The sequence below is a fragment of the Periplaneta americana genome, chromosome 17, assembly GCF_040183065.1.
Source record: "Periplaneta americana isolate PAMFEO1 chromosome 17, P.americana_PAMFEO1_priV1, whole genome shotgun sequence".
NCBI lineage: Eukaryota > Metazoa > Arthropoda > Insecta > Blattodea > Blattidae > Periplaneta > Periplaneta americana.
In genome coordinates, this window is record NC_091133.1 from 736,289 (window position 1) to 757,403 (window position 21,115).

General features: G+C 34.4%; 1 protein-coding gene across 1 annotated transcript in view; it reads left to right on the top strand.

Moving 5' to 3' along the window:
* Positions 1-2,756: 2,756 nt before the first annotated feature.
* The window catches only part of LOC138693368 (zinc finger protein 665-like), a 33,382-nt gene continuing 15,023 nt past the window's right edge, over positions 2,757-21,115 (top strand). Inside the window, exons 1-5 of the mRNA XM_069817288.1 lie at positions 2,757-2,855; positions 7,600-7,700; positions 11,408-11,548; positions 14,007-14,089; positions 15,706-16,386. Coding sequence (XP_069673389.1) covers positions 7,605-7,700; positions 11,408-11,548; positions 14,007-14,089; positions 15,706-16,386 — 1,001 coding nt within the window. The 5' untranslated portion in view covers positions 2,757-2,855; positions 7,600-7,604. The remainder of the gene's footprint in view (positions 2,856-7,599; positions 7,701-11,407; positions 11,549-14,006; positions 14,090-15,705; positions 16,387-21,115) is intronic.

The window sequence follows — 21,115 nt, forward strand, 5'->3', positions numbered from 1 at the left end:
CCTACCTTATTGCATAATCCAGTAACGCTTTGCTTCAAATAAATTCAAGTTAACAGCTTTTCCTTATTATACAGTGGCAGACTAGTTGTAATAATAATTTTTTTATATTTCAGATATAATAATTTATGTTATAAAATAATATAATACATTATAAAATTAGGTATCGATTTCGTTTAATATTTGTATATAATATAGGCATATGGTTTTACTTCTCATAAGAGTTTTGTTTTTCCATATTCAGTGCTATCAAATCATTACATATTTTAATTGTTGTTGGGGTCAACGTCTCAACTCATTATAAAGAAACTCTATAGAGTCTAGACGTTACAGTCAGTGTCGGATTTATTATTTTATGGATCCAATTTACTTTACTTGAGTACATAATGTACCTAGATGTATTATGTGCAACGAGTTAGAAAGAGACTAACTCGTTGATTATGTGTGTTATATTTCTGCTGTGTCGACTGCTAGCTGGTGTGATGTCAACGCCAACTCTAGGGAGAAAGCAGAATCTCACGCTCTAGCTGGCTTGGAGGTCGTTGAAATCAGTCTTGCTACATCAAAGGTACCGACTCGAAGTGTCCATACTTAATTACCTATATGCTGGTGTCACTTGAAACGTTATGTCTGATACGTATAACTATTATCTGGAGCCTGTTTCTCAAAACTCATGGACTAGTAATACTAGTCTGTACACTAGTAATATTAGTTTATTGTACAAGTCTGTGTTTCTAGAAACTACAAGAGTAAAGTAGTAGTTACCAGTTCACAGACTAGTAATATTGGTCGATTTCACCAGTTCATAAGTGATTCTGTTTCTCAAAATGCTACTCTAGTTGATTACACTAGTATTCAACAGGAATCTTCCTACAAGACTCTAAAGACTGATGATTTCTACATTATCAGTTACCAGTGACAACCTTTCTCAGATAAAACAAAATATTGTAGTAATTTTCTTTTAATTTCTGGTTTGGTGATTCCAAATGAAATGATGAAGTTGTGAGAAGAGCTAAAACTATATCGAGAAAGAACAATTATTATTTCTTTACGGGAGCATTGTTTAAATATAACGATTTAGGTAAAGTACTGAAAAGCTTGAAAAGTTGTTAAATATAGTGGGACCTGCCATAACAAGACAAAAAAATAGAAGTCTTGCATTGTCAGCAAAGCTTCAAATACAAATTGCTCTACAAATCGGGATGTTGATTATTTTCCAATGTCGTCTAGTCTTTCTGTCCTAGACCAGCAACACTTGAAGAAATTTTTTCCTAGTAATATAATACCAATTCATCAATTGCAGTAATTTTTACTGGCTTTCCTCCTCCACTGCCAGTTCTTCTGGCATTGTCAACTTTAGCCTACAAATTAAATATAAAACGACAATAATTTATGAATAGATCAAATATGAAACTGAAAAAAAAAAAAAAATTAGCGAATTGTTCATCAAGTCATAAGTAGCATTCATGTCGGCAGTAGACCCACTAGCTACATCATATGTTCATATTACGATACTGTGAACTTGAATTGGTACTTATCAAAATTACTTTCTTAATGTTGGGCCAGTAAGTGTCCCTAACGTATGCATAATCTTTGTTCTGAGGTATCAGTTCCATAGCCCCACATATTATAACACTTTTTGTCTATTCGTTTACTTCATAATTTTTTTGTTAACATGCTTGAAAAAGCACCGAATAATAATCCTTTGATTCATTAATCATATTGAGTATAGTTAATTTGCTTTCAACTGATGGAATTTCAACCGAAAAGAGAAATCAAAACCAAAACACAAACAACTTAGCCTTCTAACCTCAAATAACAATAACTACCAATGGCTAAAAACAAATGAACTCAATCAGCTGACTAGTGAAGCAGATCATGTGACTAGTGAAAAATTGTCACAAGTTACTAGACTGGTAAAGTAGTTTGAGAAACAGAATCTACTAGAACTGGTGAAATATACTCTGGTAACTAGTAACTGGTCAACTACTAAACTAGTATTTTTGAGAAACAGGCCCCAGGCAGTACATCTCACTTGGCGATATGCGTGAGAGGAAAAACAATTGTTTGTGTGCATCTGAAGTCTGACTAATGTAATATGTAGCTAGTTGGCGATTTATGCAATGGAGGGGGAAGGGAACTGGCCACCCTACCCCATTATCTCCTTGCCTACTCGCCTCATGACTGAGGTCTGCTTGACGTCACTTGTTAAGTTCGGGCCTGTCTTCGGACAATTGACTAAACAACAACAAAGCAAGTATTTCACATTCCAAATTTAGAAGAATAGGGCGTATGGAGCAAAGCTGCATCCGTAAGATTGAATTTTCCATGCGCTTACTCATACAATCTGAGAAGAATATTGAAAGAAACATGTTTAAAATACACGTTCATGATGATGCATGAAGATTTTCTGTCTACGTGGTGCGCCGTTTTAAACGTCATCTTCACTGCGAAGTTAATTAGTATTAAATATCAACATTGCATCCATTGTTTGAATGCGTAAAGTTGAAAGACAACTTGAACCGAGTACAATGTCCAAGACTTCCCTCTATTTTTTTAGTGCCTCTGTTAAAAGCATTCTTTTTAGCTAACATGACAGCAAGAGGACACGATATAATATATATATATATATATATATATATATATATATATATATATATATATATATATATATATATATATACACATACACCTGTCCTCTTGCGCTTGAGTGCATCTTTTGAGCCGTGAACTCTATTCAGTCACCACATTCACTGCACCAGTGATCTCTTTCGTTTCCGTGTGTCAAGGCAGAAGCAATAAGTTTATACATTCTGTGGTTATTTCCGATTTGTTTCTAGGATTGCAATTGTGGAAAAGTAAGTTGCTATTTTTACCTTTTTCATATATAAGGGTGTTTTTCTATTAACTTTTGTTAAATTAACATAAAATCATCGTTTGTGTGGAGGGTGGGGGTAGTTCGAAATTCGGGAAAAGATGCATTACAGGGGCCACCCATCACACATTATACGCAAAAAAAAGGTCAGCGGAAGTAATGGTTCGATTAGCGTTTTTAGCATTCGATATTCGATAAACATTAAATGCTACCAAATTAAAAAATTAAATAAAAAAATTAAACAATTTGTTACTACTGATGTGATTTTAGTCACTTTGTATTATATTTTTGGGTGAATGTTACTTATGTCCCGCCCACTATAGGAGACATAGGCCAGTTTTATACTAATCCTAAACATAGCCTATTTAGTGTAACTTGTTGCTTGTGAGCCATCCCAAACCGCGACGTCCACCCCAAAGAGCGCGAGTCCTTATATACCCGTCAGTCAATGGCTACTGACAAATAAAAGCAATTGACAATAGATATTTCAACGATAATTTGGTCCAGGGAGCATTCTCTTTTGGCACAAGGATGATTTATGTAACATGTTTCTAAATTGGCCTTTTAAATACCGGTACATTCTTTAAAAAAATCGCTGAAAAACAAATGTGGATACAGGAAGTGGAGTGAGTACGTTATTATTTTTTGGCGTATCATTTTTACGTAAATAACGACAAATAAAAAGGGATTATTAGGAAGTACGTACACTGCGTTTGTCGAATGCGTTTCACTATGCTTTCGAAACGGCACTTTTCAGTGCCCGACACCCCGCTTTTTACATCATGTGCTACATGTCGGATCATCATCGGGGCTTGCAGCCTCGATACCCCGCTTTTTACATCATGTGCTACACGTCGGATCATCATCGGGGCTTGCAGCCCTGATACCCGCTTCCTACATACAACATAATTATATTATATTATTACCCATTTCAGCGAGTACTGACGACCACTGCAAAATACGAAAATTTTGTCCAGGGAGCATTCTCTTTTGGCACAAGGATGATTTATGTAACATGTTTCTAAATTATTAGTCTTTTAAATACCGGTACATTCTTTAATAAATCACTGAAAACCAAATGTGAATATAGGCCTATAGGATGTGGAGTGAGTACGAATTATTATTATTTTTTATTTTATGGCGCATCATTTTTACGTAAATAACGATAAGTAAAAATTAACATGCCACATAACATTATTTTAAGAAATACAGGAAACAAGCATCAATAATATTCACCATTCGTAATGATCTTGGAATAGAAAAAAAACGTATGGAATAGAAATTACATACAAATGTGCGTGTAATAAACAATAAGCAAACCATCTTCAATTAATCATTTCAAAACAAAGTGAATATAGCGTCGATTGTGTAGGAAAATAATTTCTTATATGTTGCTCACAACGTGCATCATTGTTAACTTATGAAAACAAATGAAAATTAACATGGCATATAAACACTATTTGAAGAAAGATAGGAGATATTAAGTAATATTCATCGTTCTTAATGATCTTCGGATGGAAAATAACAATGAAATATGTATAAAATAGAAATTGAATACAGTTGAGCGTATAAAAAAACAGTAAGTAGAATCATATTTGATTAATAAGCTTAAATTACTCCAGGTTTAGTGTAAGAGTGGCCTATATCTAACGATGTCTCCCAGCAAAGTAGGCTACAAGTCAACAAAATAAAACCGACTCTTAATATAGAAGTTGGCAATATATTTTATGTCGATTATAACAACAATATATATATCGATAGTAGCATTCATACCATTCAATCAATAAGGAGATTGGCCCCTATAATGCATCTGTGCCGAAAATCGTTAGTGATTATACTCCATAATTACTTATTCGAGTTTTAAGTTTATGTTCCCACAAACGACGATTTTTATGTTCGTTTAATAAAAGATAATAGAAAAATACCCTTATATATGGTAAAGGTAAGGTCAAGGTAGAGTATTGACCGGCCACTGAAAGAATAGTGCACACTTTTACCAGTGCCAATTTGGCGCTATAGACACACTTTTATCATAGCCACAACACGTTTCAATTCTTATTGTTAAATAAATAAATGTAATTATTTTAAAGTCCCATATTTTCTTCCTGCCATTACGATGAAGTACGATCCACTTCCACTGGATGGCCCATGACGAGAGTAACAGGGTTGGTAACACTTGCAAACGAAATGATACTAAACGTGAGGAATTTTGCTACAGGTGTGTAGTATAATGTGACAGGTTAGGTTAGGTTAGGTGAGATTAGGTTAATTTTATATAATTATGGTTTATTTAACGACGCTCACAAATGCAGAGGTTATATCAGCGTCATCGGTGTGCCGGAATTTTGTCCCACTGGAGTCATTTTACATGCTAGTAAATTACTGACATGAACCTGTAACATTTAAACACGCTTAAATGCCATCGAGCTTGTCCGGGATCGAACCCGCAACCTCGAGCATAGAAGGCCAGCGCTATACGAACTACGCTACCGATGTCGACGGTTAGATTAGATGTGTATTTATTTATTTAAGTTGGTTAGGCCTATTTAACGACGCTGTATCAACTAACAGGTTATTTACCGTCAATGAGATTGGAGATTGCGAGATGCCCAGGATTCGCTATAGATTACCTTGCATTTATATTACGGTTTGGGAAAACCTCGCAAAAAACCCAACTAGGTAATCAGCCCAAGCGGGGATCGAACCCGCGCCCGAGCGCAATTTCAGACCGGCAGGCAAGCGCCTTAACCGACTGAGACACGCCGGTGGCTTTCTTCATTCACGCACGACGATTTTCGTATATAAGTAAGCTACGTATTTAGGACGGGTTGAGTGGGCTTTTAAAGTGCTCTCAGTGATCACATCAATTTCTAATAATCGATACTATAAATCCAAGGCATTTTCAAGGTATGTTAGCAAGTTCCTATATTGGTCGGAACATAAGTCACCTTCAGCACCTAACCTTAACTAACCCTAACCGTAACCTTAACTAACTCTAACCCAATCAAAACTAAGCCAACCTAAACTAACCTAATATTACTAGGTTAGCTTAGTTTTGCTTGGGTTAGTTAGAGTTAGTTAATATTAGGTTAGGGTAATTTAGATTACGTGATATTGGTTTAGTTTTTCTTGGGTTAGGATTAATTAATATTAGGGTAGTTTAGGTTGTCATAGGTTATATTGTATCAGAGTCATAGTTATCTGTTTCCGAAAGTTTCTTTTTATTACCTTTCGTAAGTCGATCATAAAATCGTTGTTTGTGAAAAAAAAAAAGTTCGAAAATCGTGGAATGATAGTTCTCCAGTATTGCCTTCGTATTACTAGTTCTGGTACGAAAAATGTTCGGTATTCATTTGTAGCAGATAAGTGGTTTCAGCATGTTTAGAAATTTAAGTTAAAGTCTTTAGTCTGTATCTCCTTAACCTGGCAGGGATAAGGCCACTAGGCATTCTTTTCCTCTGTACCAAGACAATACGACTACAATTTCCCGAATACAATTACATTGCAATTACAATATAATGTAAGTAGTAAAAACTATCTGGTTAATAAACACTAGAGTCGACGGCAATTCGGAAGGCGGTAGTCTGCTAGCGTTTGCGTTGAGAGAGACAGATAGAGAGAGCAAGGCAGCGTACAACATTGTCACATCGTACTTCACGCGCATGTGCAATACAAATAGCGCAGGAGAGAATTTAAATTATCAAAAGACAATAATGACCTTAGCCGTTGATTACTGTAAGCATGACACCAAACAAACCCTGTTTCCTTCACTAACAATATTCTTTGCACGTTTCTCAAGTCCACATCTGTGGAGTAACGGTCAGCGCGTCTGGCCGCGAAACCAGGTGGCCCGGGTTCGAATCCCGGTCGGGACAAGTTACCTGGTTGAGGTTTTTTCCGGGGTTTTCCCTCAACCCAATACGAGCAAATGCTGGGTAACTTTCGGTGCTGGACCCCGGACTCATTTCACCGGCATTATCACCTTCATATCATTCAGACGCTAAATAACCTAGATGTTGATACAGCGTCGTAAAATAAAATAAAAATAAAATAAAACGTTTCTCAATCCCACACCACATGCTTCTGCAGTCGTTTCTTGCATGTTGGCAACATTGCTGCCAGCATCAAGATGGCCGGCAGCGTTCTGCTCGTTAACGTTTTTAAAATAATTATACACCTTAAACACTATTTTCCGCGCCTGCTTGTGTAATACTGGTTTTTTTACAGTCTCTTCTTCCATTTATTTACCTTACATACACAGGGTAAATGTTAGTTTTAACTATTCAGTGTATTGAAACACTCGCACGTGAAGAAACGAACTCGGGAAGTGCTTGTTATAGACTGATTCTGATTGGTTCTACTGTACAAATTGTGACGTCACATGCCAGAAATGCAACGGCGGATATAGCAACTAACCGCCTTCCGAAATGCCGTCTAGTCTAGTCAGTATTTTGTAGAAGTTGAAAACAAACAAGGAATAACTTGCTGAATTAGACATTAAACCCAGAATAATTATAGAGGGATGAAATTACTGGAGATTTAATTATTTTATGCTACTGTACAATAAGATAATTGTTTACCAGAAGCCATCTGAACTAGTCTGAGTCACTGGACAAGTGTCTAGTGAGTTGGTGTGCGATGTGAATGCATCGTAGCAACTTGTAATAACTGTTTCTCAACAGTACAGTTTCTGTAGTCACTGTCAGTTACATAACCTTTTATTTCAGTTGTGATGGACGTGATCAAATTGGAACCTGCAGTTGATCTGCTCGACTTACAACTACATGATAGCACATACGAAATGGAAGAAAATGATCCTTTATCAGAGGTAACTGGAAAGCTTACTATACATTTTTTGTTTGTCCAACAGTGTCAGAAAAGCACTCATTTCAAAATTTCACAGTCTATATCCAGTTGACTAAATTAGATTCCCCTGCTGTTGCTGTTTGGTATAAGGCGTCATGAATTGTTCTGGCATTATGAAGTGTGCGTTGGTTCTATTCTCCTCATGGGAAGAAATTTTCATAGGAATATCAGCTAGTCTGTGTGACCACTACTTCACCCTATATCACGATCAAGTAATGCAGAGTCTCAGTTATTAATTTAATCCCGTCCACAGCTCCACTGTGGTTCTGTTTGGTACCTCTGTATGAAACTTAGGTGAATATTGGATTTCGTATGGTCGAGATTTTGCTCTGTACCTCATAACATTTTGTTCTGTATTATAATTTCTAAGACATAATTATATTCTTGCCGAGGTGCTTTCTGATGTCCTACAACAGTAACCTTCTTTCACTCGCTTGTTCAGTATTTATGGAGCACATGCTACCACTTATTGGCGAGGAAAACTGTGACCTTAATTTAATTAAAGATGTGGAAAGCTTACTAGCACATTGATTTGAGATCTGCTTCTGTTATTGACGTGCATATTATGATATAGGTTAGCTCGTAGTTGTTCTCGAGAGGGATGTTTGAAAGCTGAAATCAATTTGGAATTATTAAATATGCTCTAGCATCAGAAAATAGTCACGCAGGCTAAATGTAAATATGAAATAAGGACAAAGTTAAAAACTAAGCAAGCATTACCCAAAGTATTTCTTCTTGCATGTCAACATTGATACATGTGGAAATATAAAAGGAAGAGCTCAAGTTATAAAATGCATTTTCTACTTGCCTTCTGAATAAATGTATACAAAAATTATTGCTAGGAATGTTGCCACTAACACTGGTACAGTTTAACCCTTCTGCTAGCAAGGTTTTTTACAACTTACTGCTACCAAGTGGGGTAATACAGTTACTCCAATCAAAATCATATACCAATCTTTGGTAAGCATTTGGAATATTTATAAAATATATATTATTGATTATGAACTTCAGAAAATGTAAAAATTTAAAGTAAATTCTCTCTTTTTAAAAATACAGTGCGATTAAATTCCCGTTCCATTTTGTTGAAAGTGTTGTCAAAATTAATGAACTTCAAAATATGTTATTAGCCACACTATCAGACAACATATCTGTAAAATTAAACTTGCATCCCTTCTATTTCAAGTCAAATGAATAATTTTGACATATTTACAAACAATGAAAGTCACAGTACCATAAAATAAGTTGGAAAACATTTCAGATATTTGTTGATATTTAAATATTCAAACAGCAACTGTACAACCATAACATGTCCAAGACATTTATTCATAATGAAATTTAAATCCTTAAAAATTCGTTAAAAATGCTAAAAATAAATGAATAAAAATATAAATCTAAGAAAATAAATTTCAGTTTTTTCTTTCAGATATTGGAACACCATCTATAGTACAATGACATCTCGGGAAAAGGCTTTACTAATAACTACTTCTAACAAAATTACTTTTAGAACCACCAAAACAGACAGAAATAAAGGTGTAAAAAAATTTGAACCAATGTTGATAATGGAAACCACAATATGAATAATGATACAAATAACACAAAATAAAACAATTTGGAAGCAGAGAAACCCAAAAATCGAATTCCATATCCACAGACTTCCAAGAGGGGTAAAAAGATCATCCCAGTTCAATAATGCGGATTACTTCTTGAAATATAATTATTTAATTATTTCTGTTATTGATATTTCAAATTTTTAGTGGACATATAACGGACAAATACATGAAATTTAAAAAATAAATAGGGATAAAAATTAAAGTGATATATTAAAAAATTATCAGTTGGGCTAATCCTATTACATTCTTTGGTAGCAGGAGGGTTAATAACATTGTAAATGCAGATATTTATAAATAAGACGTATATTCGAATTTTTTAAACAATCCCTTTTATTATACAAGAAATACCTATATATTTACACTATACTGTTGTATTGTATATATTTATATTACAGGAGATATTATACCATTGATATTGTATTGTATTGTATTTTTTTTTTCCCATGGTATTCATACATTGCTTTACAGCTAGAATATGGAATAAGTCAAAAAACTTAATACTATTATAAAGTCTTAATTTATAGTCACAGTCTAGATGAAATATATACAGACGAGATTTACAATATAGTCTACTAGTACAACACATAGTTTTAGTATCCATTTCATGAAGTGTTATTGAATGCCATAAATTCACCTACAGAATAGAAGGCTTGAGAAATTAGGTACTTCTTTAATTTGGCCCTAAATAATCTTATGTTTTGAGTTTCATTTTTTATATAGATAAAAATTATTACTGCCATATAACACACGATAGACTTGCCGATGGAGTATGAAAGTCATTTTTTTGACGTGTATTTATGCTACGAACTGTTCAATTAGTTACAAAGTTTTCACGATTACATACGAGGAAGATTATTAGGTAATGAAAAGATATACTGACAAACCATGGGCATTATTTGTAGTTTTTTTAAAATAGTCCTACACGATTCGCTACATTTGGCACCTACTATTATTCTAACCAAAACAACTTTGTGAATTTTGAGGGGAAAAAGCTATTGTTTTTGTTGTTGTTGTTGTCATTGTTCTCTAATGGCCGCAATTTAGGATCATTTAGGATCATTTAACCCATTTTGCTTCTTGCTTCCGAATAAAGTTGAGAGAAGTTTTTATTTTGTCGTGCTTCCTTGTTCAGTCCAGTGCATGTGAATAGGTGTTCTATTCCCATAGATGAACCTGGTAAGTTGCAGAAGGGGCATTGAAGGATTCCAATTTTGCAGAGATGTGCTGCAAGGCAGTCATGTCCAGTGTTAAATCTGAAGGCGGCAACAGCATCTTGTCTTCATTTTCAAGCTATATGTTTTCCAAAGTTTGTTGGTATCTGCTCATTTTGTTCCTTGTTGATCAGTTTTATGGAGTATTTCTGCTTCTGATTTGCTTTTAATTTTGATGCCTAACGTGTGTTTACTCAAAAATTTGTTTTGTCTCTGCAGCTTTCAGCCTTTTTTTTGCTAATTCATCAGCAATTTCATTCGCACTTACACCAACATGTGATGGTATACATTGGAAGTGTATTTTCTTCTGTAAATTTTCTAGTATTTTTATTAGTTTTCGGATTTCATTAATTTTATTTGTAAGAGGCAATTTGTTTGATTCTATAGCTTGTATTGTAGCTTTTGAGTCCACTAGTAAGACAGTAATATTGTCACGAGCTCTCTGAAAACCAAAACAAATATGCACGGTATTATGGGCATCAATAAGATTGGATATTTACTATATGTTGGTCTATAGATGTGTTGTATAATCCTCCTTCAGTAATGTCCTGACTGATAAGATGTAGACTAATATTCGAAAAGACATTTGCAGGCATTTTCTAGATTATAAATAAGTTTTTTTACACATATTACACTGTGTAAATTATTTTTGGGAGTAATAGCTGCCATAATGTTAGACATTGCCAGTGTCCTTGTTTCTATTTTGTCTTCAATATTCTTGTCTAATTTGTCGCCTGTGTTGAACGTTAGTCATTGACTGCCACGTGAAATCAGATTTGTGGCTATTTCACATCAGGTCATTTTCAAAATAGCTAAAAAATTATTCACGATGTATTTTTGTTCTGTAGGAAGGGAATTCATCGCATCTGGAAGTGACGGACATGAAGACAGAATGCGTGGACCAGAGTTACGATATCAAATCAGAGATAAAGGTTGAAGACACCACACCACTGCCTATTAGCTTTGCTATGGTCAAAACTGAAGTTGATGTAAGTGGTTCAATGACAATATCCATATACCTTTAGCATTTCAAACTATATTGTATAGCGAATTAACATTGCCACATGAAATCCATTCAAATCCATGTATAAAAAATTGCAAGTAGAATTTCATGTAGCTGGTCGTGTGTAAGAAATTTGTTGGCTTTTTAGAAAAGAAGACTATATGGGCTAATCCATATGAAATAGATCAGTAAAAATCCTCGCATTTTTTTTATACTCTAATTTTTTCCATACTTATACAAGGTGCTCAGGACAGTGCATTTTCAAAAATATTCTATCGAAAGTCAAACGGTTTTCGTATTATTGAGCGACAAATTTAGCGTATTTTATAAAAAAAGCCTCTTTCAGCGCTCAGAACTCTGGAACCATTTACTGCAGAACATTGAATGAGACCTTATTTTGAAGCTGACATTTGGTAGGTTATGATAAGAAGTAATCCTTATTTTTATTGTACACAGAGAGACAAGTAATCTCATTTTATTTGCTTTTAGGCTCTTCGGCCATTTGTAAAAATGTAGAAAAATATTGAGAAAAAACCTTGCATTATTAAGAGGGATTCGGCATTGTTTGCTTAGTGGTACGGCAATAAGTTCCGAGACTATTAAATAGATTATTTTCACACGCATAGACTTGTACGGCGCACTACCGCACGCACTGGCCGAGAGCTGAAGATAAGCGAGCGTTGGGCGTCATTTTACTCCTGTGTTTATGAAAACCTGTGATAAAGCCTGCACACCCATGTGCTGCTAGACGACACATCACGTGTTTGTCTCCTGGCCTTGCTTCCCTTGACTAGCTCCCGTCTCACAGTCAGCTGTTTACTTCACGCGCGTACTATTTATTTTCTTTATTTGATATTTTCAATACTTTATTATCAACATACCATCAGTAAAAAATATGTGTTTATTTGTACTTTCAATGCGGAATCTAACTTAATGAGGAAAAATCTAAATTTCTCCATTTCCATTAAAAGTAAGAAAATCTGTTTATATGTCAATATAAACTTTAATTTCTCAGCACCAAAATAAACCATGATTTTGATCATTGGGTGAAAGGATTTCGGAGCTACAACAGTTTAAAGTTGCTAATTTTATGAAAATACGATAAATTTAAATATTTTTAATTTAAACACTATGAAGTTCTGATGCCTCAAACTTTGCACAAAGCATTGTATCACAGTTCTCTACGTACAAAAAAAGTTTCATTGTATTTAGAAATTGTAAGGTCAATAATCTCTATATTTCGGTCGATTTGAGATGGAATAGCTCATATACTGATTACTGCCTACTAAAATTCTGTTTTATGACATTAATCTTGAAAAAGAAAAAAAAAAAGGAATTATACTATGAGGTAAAAATGCAGAATCACAGTCAATAATGAAATCCTGATGCTCTGCCCGACTGTGGTTCTGTCTGGCACCTATGTAGAAACTTAGATTGGATTTTATTTGAGAAATATCCTTTATACCACATAACACTTTTTATTGAATTATAATTTCTAGGCATTTTCAGACCGAGTGTTTTCAATAATGGGAAATGTTCTGACTGATGATCGTAATAGGATGTTGTAGATGTAGTTTAGGCAGAAATACAATGTAAAGTCAACTTCCAGTCTATGTGCTGTCTAAACTCTTGCCTATTAAAGCTGTAAAATCATACATGCATTTAAATTTCAGTAATAAAAAAGAAACAGTTACCAGTTGGAGATATTTATATGTATGTATTGCTATGATGACAATGTAATTTATATTGTAAATGATCATTACACATAATCCTTTGCTGATTGTAACACAAAGTTGCTTTTAGTTCGTCAATGTAAATAAAATAGAAGTAATATTAAATAGGTTACGGTGGGTACAATCTGGAATGTGAAAACCGGTCCCTTGTATTGCTTTACAAGCTTCCGCCGGTTTCATACTTCAGTTCATTTCGAGTTACGAATCTTCTGAGTCCACAGCAACAATCTGTATTACAAATTAATTTGTAAATGTGGTCGGAAATCTTTTATTATCTGCCATCTTATGTCAAAAGAAGAAAACGTGTTTGAGAGTCTGCATTTTGAGTTAATGAAAGTCTGAAATACATTAATGTATCAATATACTGTATAAACTTTTTAGTGTTTATTTACTTCAAATATTCTTGCACATTGTGGTTATGTATTGTGTAGGCCACTTGTACATGACATGCACATATGTTGAAGGTTGAAACTTGATTCCAATGCTTTACAATACAACCAAATAACCTGAATTTAAGGAAGGATGTATAAAGGACGTAAATGAATGTTGTTCGGAGGAACTAATTTTGGGTTTTGTGCAAAATTCTTTACAACATTACCGTAAAGTTAGATTTGATTAACTACATTGGAAAAGTTAGATGTCTGTAACATAGGACACCAATGACCCATATGACCAGTTCAAGCTCTCTTCATTATTTACTCACTTTTCCAGGAAGATTTGTTGGATGTGGACAGAGTTCAGGAGGAACAGAAAGTGGAAATATCTTCAGAAGAGGATGAAGTGTTGACTGAGAGGTGAGTGTACTGTGCTGGTTTTGCTTCTTCCATTCTTTCAGAACTTAATTTAGTGACGATATAGGAAATAAGTTTTATAACATAATGATGTTCTTATTGAATTTGGTATTCCCAAGAAACTAGTTTGATTAATTAAAATGTGTCTCAGTGAAACGTACAGCAGAGTTCATATAGGTCAGTTTCTGTCTGATGCGTTTCCAATTCACTGTGGGCTAAAGAAAGGAGATGCACTATCACCTTTACTTCTTAACTTTGCTCTACATTATGCCATTAGGAAACTCCAGGATAATAGAGAGGGTTTGGAATTGAACGGGTTACATAAGCTGCTTTCTATGTGGATGACGTGAATATGTTAGTAGAAAATCCAGAAACGAATAGGGAAAACACGGGAATTTTACTGGAAGACATAGGTTTGGACAAAGTATACGATTATGTCTCGTGACGACAAATTGTACGCAATGGAAATATAAAAATTGGAAATTTACCTTTCGAAGAGGTGGAGAAGTTCAAATATCTTGGAGCAAGAGTAACTAATATGAATGATACTCGGGAGGAAATTAAACACAGAATAAATATCGGAAATGCCTGTTATTATTCGGTTGAGAAGCTTTTATCATCCAGTCTGCTGTCAAAAAATCTGAAAGTTAGAATTTATAAAACAGTTATATTACTGGTTGTTCTTTATGGTTGTGAAACTTGGACTCCGCTTTGAGAGAGGAACATAGGTTAAGGGTCTTTGAGAATGAGGTGCTTAGAAAAATATTTGGGTATCAGAGGGATGAAGTTACAGGAGAATGGAGAAAGTTACACAACACAGAATTGCACGCTTTGTATTGTTCACCTGACACAATTAGGAACATTAAATCCAGATGTTTAAGATGGCCAGGGAATGTGGCATGTTTGGGCGAATCCAGAAATGCATATAGAGTGTTAGTTGGGAGGCCGGAGGGTAAAAGACCTTTAGGGAGACCGAGACGTAGATGGGAAAATAATATTAAAATGGATTTGAGGGCGGTGGGATCTGATAGAGACTGGATTAATCTTGCTCAGGATAGGTACCAATGGCGGGCTTTTGTGAGGGCGGCAATGAACCTGTGGGTTCCTTAAAAGCCAGTAAGTAAGTGTATAAAGTAAGTGAATTCAATAATATGTAAGAAATAGTGTGGTATGGTCTATCGAATGTCATTTTCTGAATCAACGCCCCAAACAATGCCAAAATAAATCTAAAAATCGCGATACCAACACAAAATAAATTCGCTTGATAATTATCTGATATGTAATGTATTTTGATCTAGCCACCGGCGTGGCTCAGTTGGTTAAGGCGCTTCCCTGCTAGTCTGAAGTTGTGTTCGGGCGCGGGTTCGATTCCCGATTGGGCTGGGTACCTGGTTGGTTTTTTCCGAGGTTTTCCCCAACCGTAATGTGAATGCAGGGTAATCTATGGCGAATCCTCGGCCTCATCTCGCCATATATCATCTCTCTATCACCAATCTCTTCGACGCTAAATAACCTAGTAGTTGGTATAGTGTCGTTAAATAACAAACTAAAATAATATATATTTTGATCTCACCACATTGATCATAGTGCAGGCCGATTAATTTTGATATTCCTTTCAGCTTTATGAATCATGGTGAGAAGAAAGTGATACAACAACGCACCAACATTGATCGTGAAGAAGACAATTTGACACAGTACGATAGCAACAGACCTGACTGCTCAAACGTTAGCGATGCAAGCCGTAATTGTATCAAATGTAGTATGTGCAACGAGGTGTTTGTTACAGTACAATCTATGGAACTTCATTTTCGTATACACAAACAAATAAAGTCATCAAGATGCGATGTTTGTGGAAAGTGTATCTCATCACCGTCAAATTTAAAGACACACGCTCGCATACACAGCGGCGAAAGAGCATTCAAATGCGATATATGTGGAAAGTGTTTCTCACAATTGGCGAGTCTAAATAAACATGTACGCATTCACACAGGCGAAAAACCATTCAAATGCGACGTGTGTGGAAAGTATTTCTCAGATTCGTCAAATTTAAAAGTACACGCGCGCGCACATACTGGTGAAAAGCCTTTCAAATGCGAGGTCTGTGGAAAGTGTTTTTTCCAATGGGGAGATATGAACAAACATGTACGCATTCACACAGGCGAAAAACCATTCAAATGCGAATTATGTGGAAAATGTTTCTCACAATTGGGGCATCTGAAAAGGCATGTACGTGAAATTCATTCAGATGTGAGGTATAAAGATAGTGATTCCTTAGGTCGCACTTCTGAGAAAGAGGCATAGTGTGTTTTCAAGACAAAATTCTAATTTATGTTTAATAGTTACATTAAATACGAATAACATCATGCAAGTACAATACTTTCTTAAAGCGCTGACATAGTAAACTGAAATATTTGAGGTAAATACTAAAATGAAGTGAAATAAAAGTAAACTGGAGTATCCCAAGTTTCGTCGTTTAACATGTTTTACATGAAATGAGTGAATATATCAACATATACCATGGGTAGTAACAATAAAGCTCAAGGTTTAGACTTTTGAGTATGAGCACTTCATGTGATTATATACTCATAACCACTAGAACATATTCATATTCGTAAGAATAAAGACATTCTCCCTAACGCGAATATATACTCATCTCTACAGCCTTCTTGATCGTTTAAAAGTTAGTATGTACTCATGTTACCTATCCTCTTTGCCCACATTGCTCTGTGATGTTCAGTTTTTTTTAATAGACTTTCATATGCTATCCGCATGCTGTGGTGGTTCTGTTTTGCTTTTTTATAAATAAATGAGTAAATAAATAAATAAACAAATTCATTAATTAAATTATAAAGTCAATTAATTAAATAATAAAATCTATTAAATAAATGAATAAATAAATAATCATGAAAGAGAGAGTGAATCAGATAAGTGACGTTAATAAACAGGAAATAAGAAAATAGTACTGTGAAATCGTCATTACGGGATGTTGGATAGAGATTACAATCCATTTCTAGATTTCCAGTTATTCTAATTCTATTTTTTAATATGGAGTTATATATATATATATTAAGTTACAAGTAATTGCATTTTGCAATTCAAATTTAACAAATAAACTGTAATTGTTAATTACATTTAACAATAAAATCTAACCTTGTAATTTGATAGCCATTCATGTTTTTATAGGTTATGTTTTTCATGAATAGCATATACGTGTTTAATGTTTTTCACATTCACTTTTGTGAAGCGTTGAAGGCTTCTGAAGTTCACGTCTTTTTCTTTATTTTTCCATGAGGCACTACATCTTTCATAAATTCTGCCATTGTTTTTATTTAACTTTAAACCGAACACAAATCAACAAATATTCAGAATTGAGCCTGCTACAGACCATACTCAGAATAACATGAGAACGAAGTTATAAATATGAGAATATACTAGCTTTTATTGTTATCAAGCTTGAGTATATATTATTTTTTACTAACAAGAGTATATACTAAAAAAAGTCCAGCATATACTATATTCTCATGTTAATTCTTATCACGGCATATAATGTACGCTGCAAAATACTTGGTCCTTTAGTGATATTCCACTCATTATCCTGAGCCACTAAATTAGTGTAAAGTGATCCATAGTGAGGAGGAATCCACTCCAAACACATATCTTCCAACTTTTTCTTTTCAATTGTTTTCTTTCTTTCATATTTACGTTCAGATTTTACAAATGATAAACATGTGTAATTCCGACCACGTTTCTGAAGATTCACCTCTGTGTGCACTGCATTAAAGTATGTGTTTGAAATTTTCATTGAAAGTTGTTGTTTTCTAATGCCAGGCGTTTGACAATAAAGTCATTTGATCTCTTGCACTCCAATGTTTTTCAAAGGTATTATCATGGTCAGCCACGGAAGCACAGATTTTGAGGTGTTCCGAATCCATTTCTTGGTTTGAGTTGCACAATGGGCAGTTAGGGGACTGATATATTCCAATTCTATGCAGGTGTTTGGCCAAACAATCATGGCCTGTTGCCAATCTAAATGCAGATACAGACGATTTGCGTGGTAAATCGGGAATTAACTGTGGATTTTGATGCAGAGAGTTCCAATTTTTCCCTTGTGATTGTGTTATCAAATTTTGTTTGTTGAAGTCTAAGTATGTAGATTTAATAAATCTTTTCACAAAGTAATACGTGGATTTAGTAACAGGTCTGTAAGTAGCAGTGCTGCCCTTCTTTGCTCAAGCATCCGCATTCTCGTTTCCCAGGATTCCACAATGGGATGGTATCCATTGGAATACAATTCTTTTATTGAGTGATATTAATTGAGAGAGCATTTTAGTTATATCTGCTGTTTGAGATGAAGGTGTGTGTTTAGAGACGATTGATAGAATAGCTGCTTTGGAGTCTGACAATATAACTGCATTCCTAAATTTATTGATGTGGCATAGAAGATTTCACTTATTGCAATGATTTCACCATCAAAACTTGTTGTTCCATATCCAAGAGATCTATAAAGTGAGAAGAGACAGCACGTAACACCTGCACCGGCACCTTGTTCTCTGGAGATCAAGGATCCGTCGGTGTATAAATGAAGCCAGTTTTGTGGAGGGTACCTAATATTAATTGTCTCTAAAGACAATTATTTCAGTATTTCAGTGTTTAACTTCTGACTTCAGTATTTCTTCTGTTAAATTTAGATTATATTCTATATTTAATAGAGTTAAAGGGTTTGGTTTTATTTTAAATTCGGGATATCAATTTTCTGTTTTAATTCTTCAACCATGGATATGATACTTTGAGTTTTCAATCTACAGAGGGGACTGTATGAATGCCAATTATTTCCTGGTAATTTGATAAGTTTTTCATATTGAAACAGTGAATTGAATGAGAAAACAAATGCATCTCAAATTTATACTGGTTTTCCATATACATCGTTTTTGTTAATGTTGTTTTGAAGTTCCTCTGTCTTTAAGAATTCGGATGATTCTAGTTGGACCACTTGTAGCTTTCCTGATTTAGAGCTCTTGATGTTATAATAGTGTCTACAGTCTATAGTGACTTGTAAATAATAGTTATCTAGTATATTGTTTTCATTAGTTTACATAGTTTTTTCAGCCATCTTTATTGACTAGTGCAGGTTAGGTGTGCACAGCGTGGTAGTTTATATAAGGGTAAGTTCTGCATATAATAAGCTAGGCCTATATATTTCAAAAAGCCTAGAAAATAAAAAAGATAGAGATCGGGCTCATTATTATCATCCTAAACCTTGAAGTCAATTTTCTCTACTTTCATTTTCTGTAAATTTTGCATTGCTGAAGATGCTACTCTTCCTACAGATTTTGTATTGCAAGCATGACTTTTTTTTTTTTTTTTTTAAGTGTTCTTAACAAAACTTACTCTCACGATTATACCTAACATTCATAGTTCTTTTAATATTATTTTTTCTTTATGCTAGAGTTGAATTTTTTTCTGTTTTTACACTTTAGTGCATAAAATATTTTAAATTATTTTTTAGTAAAATAAAAATAAAAATTGTATAGTAAGTTTTATTTATGAGGGTCTGGAAAGTATATACACAGAATTTCAGGCCAAAATATTTGAAATTTGAAATCAGTCTACACATAACAATTAATAAAATCATTTTAACACAGCCACTTCTCCAAGCTAATGTCTCGCCCCACTTCTGCCCCATAGATTATAAATCCTGACGTCGTCCCTGATTATTAGTATCAAGTTGTTGAGGTGCTTAGAGGAAAATTCATGTTATATGCGTTCCATACCTCAGAATCAATGAGTCAATTATGTCTTCTAAGTTAAGAAACTGTAAATTATTAAGCTAGTTTGCCAATTGCGATTCTAAGACACTTGCATAGCAGACATAACTACAGTAATAGATTTTTATTTTAAATTTATAATTCTCATAACCTCTTGGATATTCACTGTTTATTCAATATCCAAATGAGGAAATTTAAAAAATCTCTATACTAAAAGCTATAAAGGATTTGAAATTCACTTACTTACTTACTGACTTTTAAGGAACAAGGAGGCCCATTGCCACCCTCACATAAGCCCGCCATTGGTCCCTATCCTGAGCAAGATTAATCCAGTCTCTATCATCATATCCCACCTCACTCAAATCCATTTTAATATATTCCCAACTACGTCTCGGCCTCCCCAAGGGTCCTTTTTCCTCTTGCCTTCCAACTAACACTCTATATGTATTTCTGGATTCGCCCATACGTGCTACATGCCCTGCCCATCTCAAACGACTGGATTTAATGTTCCTAATTATGTCAGGTGTAGAATACAATGCGTGCAGTTCTGTGTTGTGTAACTTTCTCAATTCTCCTGTAACTTCATCCCTCTTAGCCACAAATATTTTCCGAAACACCTTATTCTCAAACACCCTTAATCTATGTTCCAAGTTTCACAACCATAAAGAACAACCGGTAATATAACTATTTTATAAATTTTAATTCACAGATTTTTTGACAACAGACTGGATGATAAAAGCTTCTCAACCGAATAACAGGCATTTCCCATATATATTCTGTGCTTAATTTCCTCCAAATTTGTTATTGTTGCTCCCAGGTATTCGAATTTTTCCACCACTTAAAAGGATAAATTTCCAATTTTTATATTTCCATTTCATACAATATTGTCATCACAAGACATAACCATATACTTTGTCTCTTCGGGATTTACTTCCAAACCTATTTCTTTGCTTGCTTTAAGTAAAATTCTGGTATTTTCCCTAATAGTTTGCGGATTTTCTCCTAAAATATTCACGTCATCCGCATAGACAATCAGCTGATGTAACCCGTTCAATTCCAAACCCTCTTTGTTATCCTGGAATTTCCTAATGTCATACTCTAGAGCAAAGTTAAAAAGTTAAGGTGATAGTGCATCTGCTTGCTTTAGCCCACAGTGAATTGGAAACGCATCTGACAGAAACTGACCTATACAGACTCTGCTGTATGTTTCACTGAGACACATTTTAATTAATCGAACTACTTTCTTGGGAATACCAAATTCAAT